General features: G+C 46.4%; 1 protein-coding gene across 2 annotated transcripts in view; it reads left to right on the top strand.

Annotated features, from left to right (window-relative positions):
• Window positions 1-4,243: 4,243 nt before the first annotated feature.
• Window positions 4,244-8,097, top strand: part of LOC307140977 (arf-GAP with dual PH domain-containing protein 1) — a 33,567-nt gene continuing 29,713 nt past the window's right edge. For both annotated transcript variants that reach the window (XM_079840839.1, XM_079840840.1), the window contains exon 1: window positions 4,244-4,513. In XM_079840839.1, the coding sequence (XP_079696965.1) occupies window positions 4,426-4,513 (88 nt within the window). In that variant the 5' untranslated portion in view covers window positions 4,244-4,425. The remainder of the gene's footprint in view (window positions 4,514-8,097) is intronic.

Here is an 8,097-nt window from a genome sequence, read left to right as displayed (position 1 = left end):
GATCATTGACATACGACCTAGAGTGTCCTGGTGCCATGTGCACTGATGGACACTCTTATGCCTGAACATGGTGTTCGTTATGGACAAACCGTGACTAGCACAGAAATCCAATAACTGAACACCGCTCGGGTTCAGATCAGGGGGCCGTTCCTCCCAATCACGCCCCTCCAGGTGTCACTGTCACTGCCCACGTGGGCGTTGATGTCCCCAGTCGGAGCACTTTCCAGCACCCCTCCCAGAGACTCCAAGAAGGTCGGGTACTCTGCACTGCCATTCGGCCCGTAGGCACAAGCAACATTGAGAGACCTATCCCTGAGCCAGAGCCGCAGGGAAACGACCCTTTCGTTCACCGGGGTAAACTCCAACACATGGCAGCAGAGCTGGGGGGCTATAAGCAAACCCACCCCAGCCCTCTGCCTCTCACCATGGGCAACTCCGGAGTGGTGAAGAGTCCATCCTCTCTCGAGGAGTGTGGTTCCAGAGCCCAAGCCGTGTGTAGAGGTGATTCCGACTATCTCTAGTCGGAACCTCTCAACCTCACGCACAATCTCAGGCTCCTTCCCCGCCAGTGAGGTGACATTCCACGTCCCAAGAGCCAGTTTCCGTGCCCAGGGATCGGGTTGTCTAGGCTCCTGCCTTCGACTGCTGCCCGATCTTCTCTGCACCGGCCCCTTACGGTCCCTCCTGTGGGTGGTGGGCCCATGGGAAGGTGTCCCCACGTCGCTCCTTTGGGCTGAGCCCGGCCGGACCCCGTGGGGGAAGGCCCAGCCACCAGGCGCTCGCATACGAGCCCCAACCCCAGGCCTGGCTCCAGGGTGGGGCCCTGGCTGCGCCGTACCGGGCGACGTCACGGTCCTCGTTGTCCTTGTCGTCATGAGGGGTTTTTGAACTGCTCTTAGTCTGGCCCGTCACCTAGGACCTGTTTGCCTTGGGAGACCCTACCAGGGGCATATAGCCCCGGACAACGTAGCTCCTAGGTTCATTCGGGTACTCAAACCCCTCCACCACGTTAAGGTGGCAGTTCATGGAGGAGTTAAGATAAATAACAGATATAAGATCTAAATAATATCAGATTTGTCTTATTTTAAATAAACACAAAAAACAGAGATGAAACATAAACTTAAGTAAGAAATTTACTTAAATAAGTTAAATAAATGTTCAGTGATATCTTCCAGAGATTTTTTTATTTTGGCGCTATTTTGTAAATGTTGATATGGCAACTAGTAAATAAGTTTCGTCATTCTGGCATGTGTGGAAAGGGTTAAAACATGCGTGTTACAACTAACCCTGCGCTCTACACTTAAAAAAATGATTATGGCCCGATTAAATTAAGCATAATTAATTTGTGCTTGTTTAAATAATTAAAATTTAGTTTATTGATTTTAATTTAAAAAAAAATAATTGATTTTATGGGAATTGCATGTATTTTTGTTTAAATTGAGATTAAATAAATTGATTGCGACCACTTACGATAAAAAAATTTAGTAAATCCAACGAATAATTTTTTTCAGTGTACTATAATATGTTAAGAGCTCGCTCAAGTACTGGAGATAAACCATTTAGTGCTTTGTAAGTAATAAGCAAGATTTTAAAATGTATGCGATGTTTAAAGGTGAACTATGTAGGATTTTTGCAGTAAAATATCCAGAAACCACTAGGCCAGCGTTATATATATTTTGTTCAGTTGAGTACTTAGAATATCCCAAATGTTTCCAACTATTTCTAAATCGTGAGAAATTGCTATTTTAACCAAGGAGCCGGGACGTGTGAGTTATGCGTGTGAGGGAGTCGCCTGTCGATTGCGTCATATCTGCGTCACCCTCGGTTTCCGGTTTTATTCAGTGAAACACTTTACTCTCACTGCAGTGTGAACAAGTGTCATAGCAGCCGCCGAGCGAACGTCATAACTTCCTTTTCAACACACTCAGATATATCTAATACTATAACCGAGTTGCGTTACCTCATTCTCATGACTGGAAAAGAGGAAGTGGCGCCGGCAACCGTGTCATAATAAAAGTCCCGCCAGCGACTATGCCATAATAACAGTCCCGCTCTTCAATCGCTCCTGCGGCCTTGCTCAGCTCCACAACACTCGGTCCTGCTCTGCTTCACTACAGTAATGTTAATAATCGCATCCATGAACATGATTTCTGCCCCAGTCCTATCCTGACTGTTTCCCACCGGCTGTGAGCTGAAGACCACATGTCCCGAGATTCTGCACTCAAACGTGGCATCATCAAACTACGCCTTTGTTTTGAACAGGCGACCTCTAGTGGACGGAAAAGTTACATAGTGTAGCTTTAATAGGCAGCCAGTGCAGTGTTGACAGAACTGGCTAAGCCTTGTTTATACTCGCCACGGCCGCAAGAGCGCGAGGGTGCGCGCTGCAAAAATGACGTCAACGCGGAGGGGGCGGTCTCGCGCGTTGGCTCCGCAAGACCCCATTTCGCCTGGCGGTGCGCAGCGCATTTTTTGTAACTCCGCGCGCACCTCCGCATCCGAAGATGTACGATTTTGAGGCGACTTTGTCTGAGCTGGTGCGTCAGTCCCGGCACATTTATGACCATTCCATGAGGGATCATCGCGACAGCCAGATGGCACAGAATTCATGGAAAGTTTGCATTGATGGGCATCCATCCGTCCAACCATCCATTCCTTTTGTGAATAGGACTTTAGAATACATTTGCATTAAGCACCCAGTTTGCACTTGTCTTAAGTAACTGCTTACATTTTCAAAATGAGCCTACACTAACTGAAATAGAACCTTTGATAAAATAAGGCATGTTTTATAAAAACTAACTGTACAAAGAGGCTTCATTTAGTACATTAGTTTACAAGACACTTTCTACAGCATTTATTGTGCTTGTTTAGTGTTAATTTCAGAATGTACAAACAAAATCAGAAATTAGTTGTCATCTTCAGTTAATGCACTGTGAACTAATATAGTTAAAATATAGTATAAAGTATATATATATATATATATATATATATATATATATATATATATATATATATATATATATATATATATATATATATATATATATATATTCAGTATATATATATATATATATATATTCAGTATATATATATATTAGTATAAAAGTACATCTGCAAAATTTGGGGGAATGTATTTGTACTACGATCAACGAAACTGTGGTCGAGCCCAACTTGTAACTGGAGGCAACACATTTTTGGTTACTGCCAGACGCAAGAACACGTAGTGTGACGGCCAGTCTCTCTTGTAAAGTTACGGGGCTCATGTGGGTTTGTTTATGTTCCACGAACGGCTTGCGGGACGCCATGTTCACCGGTTCCGGTAAACTACTTCTTCACTCGTGCTTTCGACGGATTTAAGAACAATTACTCCAAGTCGCCCCCTGTCGTTTCACAGAATACTACAACGGCGCGCGGGTCGACTATAAACGCCTCGTCCGTTTGGGGGGGAGCGCGCGCAGTTAGCGGAGCCAGGCGCGAGTATAACCGGCGCTTAATATGGTCACACTTCCTGGTTCTAGTAAGAACTGGAGCTGCTGTGTTTTGGACCAGCTGGAGTTTATTTATTAAGCGAGCAGGGCAACCACCCAGTAGAGCATTACAATAATCTACAGCTCATCAACATTACAATAATCTACAGCTCATCAACATTACAATAATCTACAGCTCATCAACATTACAATAATCTACAGCTCATGAACGACTCAACTCACTGTCACTGAGAGCATAAGCCGTACACTGTAAAAAATGCTGGGTTAAAAATAACCCAAGTTGGGTTGAAATTGGATTAACCCAGCAATTGGGTTGTTTTAAGCAAACATTTAACCCAACCGCTGGGTTAAAACAACCCAATTGCTGGGTTAGTCCATTTTCAACCCAACTTGGGTTATTTTTAACCCAGCATTATTTAGAGCGTAGTGTATATATATTTGTAAAATGGTAGAATGCAGTTTTACAGATGCTAGAAACGTGGCTTTCAGATGAAACCCAAAAAAAGTTATAGAGGTTTAAGTTTATGCAAATAATTTATGAATTATATTTTATGTAAAATATATATTTTATGAACCATGTTGAACTCTAAAACTGCTAGAAATAAGCTGAATAAGGGTTAAAAAAGCATTATAGTATATTTGTATTGTTCTAAAAAATACTTTTTTTCACCTGGGTAATGTGATGGCACTCTGGAGCGCGCGCGCACGCACACACACACACACACACACACACACACACACACACACACACACACACACACTGGTGTTTGTGATGCGGAACAACAAGTCTGAACAAACTCTGCTGCACCACTTCCGAATGTTTGAAACACCAGCGCCTCCTCCTGCTCGTGCTCGTGAGGAGAGAGAGTGTGTAAGTGTGTGTGTGTGTGTGTGTGTGTAAGAGAGGGAGAGACCGACCCGCCGCTCCACCGGACCGATGACGGACAACGAGCGCGCGGCCCGGAGCCTGAAGCACGTCCTGCTGAAGCCGGGCAACGGGATCTGCGCGGACTGCGGCGCGGACAGTAAGTTTACACCGAGCGACCGGAACCGGAGCGCGCGAGAGTGAGACATGCCCGAACCGGAGCGAACCGATAAAAGCGCGCTCCAGGTACACTGGGGGCGTGACGCGCGCGGACAACTCACCTGGACCACCGCGCGCGACATTACAAGACCTTTAGCTACTAATATAGAGATGCTTTAAACAGCGGCATATATTACAAACTTACAGACTATTATAGTATGCGATGCTATCCGGGATATTCAGTAGTGTGTGTGTGTGTGTGTGTGTGTGTGTGTGTGTGTGTGTGTGTGTGTGTGTGTGTGTGTGTGTGTGTGTGTGTGTGTGTGAGAGAGTGAGTTAGTGTGTGTGTGTGTGTGTGTGTGTGTAAGAGAGAGAGAGAGAGAGAGAGAGAGAGTGTGTGTGTGTGTGTGTGTGAGAGAGAGAGAGAGAGAGAGAGAGAGAGAGAGTGTGTGTGTGTGGGGGGGAGTTTGTGTGTGTGTGTGTGTGTGTGTGAGAGAGAGAGAGAGTTAGTGTCAGTGTTTTTGACTGTGTGTCTGTGTGTGTGTGTTAGTGTCTGTGATTGAGTGTGTGTGTGTGTTTGTGAGTCAGTGTGTGTCTGTGTTTGTATGTGTGTGTGTGTGTGTGTATGTATGAGTAAGTGTCTTTGTGTGTGAGTCTGTGTGTGTGTGTGTGTAAGTGTGTGTGTTTGTGAGTCTGTGTGTGTGTGTAAGTGTCTGTGAGTGAGTGTGTGTGCGCGTGTGTGTTTGTGAGTCAGTGTGTCTGTGTGTGTGTGTAAGTGTGTGTGTGTGTGTGTGTGTGTGTGTGAGTCTGTGTGTGTTTGTGAGTCTGTGTGTGTGAGTAAGTGTCTGTGAGTGAATGTGTGTGCGTGGGTGTGTGTGTTTGGGAGTCAGTGTGTGTGTGTGTGTGTGTGTGTGTGTAAGTAAGTGTCTGTCTGTGATTAGATTAGATTAGATTCAACTTTATTGTCATTACACAAGTACAAGTACAAGGCAACGAAATGCAGTTTAGGTCTAACCAGAAGTGCAATAGCAGCAAGTGCAGGATATACAATGGATGCGTAAGTGCAGGACATGGATATGTACTGAATATGTATAAATAGAGAGACGTTATTACTATAAACAGAACTGAATTTACAGGTGAATATGTACAGTGAATAAATATACAGATGGCTATTACTATAAACAGAATTTTACAGATAGAGGTATACAATAATATGCTAGGCTAATATGAGGAATAGCAGTGGATTAGGGTAGTGCAATAAATTATGGACAGAGCTATCCGGAAAAAAAAAAAAGTGTAAAGTGCAGTGGAAAGTGGTTGCATATTACAGTTAGAAGTACAGTGCAAAATGCAAATGTAAACATTGGTACTATAAATACAGTCGGCAGTGCAAATGAGCATAATCCAGTTAAGATATGGCAGTGCAAGATGCATATGTAAACAGTTGTTACTGTGATAAACAGTCGGTAGTGCAAATAACAAAGTGAAGGCAGATGTGAGGTAGGAGAGTTATCAGTTTATGAGGGAAGTGGATCAACGGGGGTTTGAGTTCAATAAAGAGACAGCTCTGGGGAAAAAACTGTTCTTTAGTCTGCTGGTCCTGGTCCGGTGGATCCTGAAACGCCTGCCGGAGGGCAGGAGAGAAAACAGTCTGTGGGCTGGGTGAGAGGAGTCCTTGAGGATGCTGGAGCTCGATGCAGGCAGCGTTTCCTCTGGATGTGCTCGATGGCAGGCAGTGGAGTCCCTGTGATGCGCTGGGCAGTTTTCACCACCCGCTGCAGTGCCTTGCGCTCCGCAACAGAGCAGCTCCCATACCACACTGCCACACAGTTGGTCAGGATGCTTTCTATTGCGCAGCGGTAGAAGTTCACCAGGATAGCCGAGGAGAGCTGATTCTTCCTCAGTGTCCTCAGGAAGAAGAGGCGCTGGTGAGCCTTCTTGACCAGGCTGGAGGTGTTGGTCGTCCACGACATGTCCGCCGAGATGTGGGTCCCCAGGAACTTGAAACTGGAGACACGCTCAACAGCCATTCCATTGATGTGGATGGTGTCGTGTGTGCCTCTTGACTCCTTCCTGAAGTCCACGATGAGCTCCTTCGTTTTGGTGGTGTTGAGGAGCAGGTTATTATCAGCGCACCATGTGGCCAGGTGCTGGATCTCCTCCCTATAGGCAGTCTCATCGTTGTTGCTGATGAGCCCGATCACCGTAGTGTCGTCCGCAAACTTGACGATGGAATTAGATCCATACACAGGCTTGCAGTCAGCGGTGAAGAGGGAGTAGAGAAACGGACTTAGCACACAGCCCTGTGGTACACCAGTGTTAAGAGTGATGGATGTGGAGCAGGTGGATCCTGAACGAACATTCTGGGGTCTGTCAGTTAGGAAGTCCAAAATCCAGTTACACATTGAAGTGTTGATGCCCAGGTCTCCAAGTTTGGTTATTAACTTGGATGGGATGACAGTGTTGAATGCTGAGCTGAAGTCAACAAACAGCATGCGTGCGTAAGTGTTTTTACTGTCCAGATGGGTGAGCACAGAGTGCAGTGCCATGGAAACGGCATCCTCTGTGCTCCTATTGCTGCGGTAGGCAAACTGGTGTGAGTCCAATGTGGATGGTAGAGAGTCTTTTAGGTGTTCCAGGACCAGCCGCTCAAAGCACTTCATGACGATGGGTGTGAGTGCTACAGGGCGGTAGTCATTAGGGCACCTCGGGTTAGAGTGTTTCGGCACTGGCACAATGGAAGTGCGTTTAAAGCATGATGGTACAGCTGCTTGGGCAAGAGACAGGTTGAAAATGTCTGTAAAAACCCCAGCGAGCTGCTCCGCACATGCCCTGAGCACACGTCCAGGGATGTTGTCTGGTCCAGCAGCCTTGTGTGCGCTGATCCGGCTCAGTGCCTTGCAGACATCTGTGGAGGAGAGTGTGATTGGTGGGTCAGCTGAGGGTTTGAGCTTCGTGGCAGTTTCTCTGTTGTCTCTTTCAAAACGAGCATAAAAGTAATTTAGCTCGTTCAGGAAGTTGACATCAGTGGCTGCGGGGGTGGAGTGGGGGGGTTTGTAGTCACTGATGGCCTGGATGCCCTGCCACATGCGTCGAGGGTCAGAGTTGGAAAAGTGACCCTCTATCTTTAGCTTGTAGCAGTGCTTGGCCTTTTTGATGCCCCTCTTCAGGTTAGCTCTGGATGTACTGTAGGCTTGTGCATCTCCTGATCTGAAGGCAGTATTGCGTGACTTCAGCAGGAGTCGAACTTCCCTGTTCATCCAAGGCTTCTGATTAGGGTATGTGGTGATCTGTTTCTGGGTTGTAACACTGTCGATGGTGGTATTGATATGATCCAATACAGAGGAAGTGAATGAGTCAATGTCCGTGTGAGCGCCACTGGTGGCTTGAGAAGCAAACATACTCCAGTCTGTGTTTAGAAACCTTTCCTGGAGTGTGGAGTCTGCCCCCGCAGGCCACACCTTGATGGTCTTTACTGATGGCTTCACACGGTTGATGAGGGGTGAATATTTGGGTGATAGAAACAAAGAGAGGTGGTCTGACTGTCCCAGGTGGGGAAGGGGTGTCGCAACGTAAGCGCCAGCC

Source organism: Gobio gobio (assembly GCF_949357685.1).
Source record: "Gobio gobio genome assembly, chromosome: 17".
Taxonomy (NCBI): Eukaryota; Metazoa; Chordata; class Actinopteri; order Cypriniformes; family Gobionidae; genus Gobio; species Gobio gobio.
This window is presented reverse-complemented; position numbering and strand designations above follow the sequence as displayed.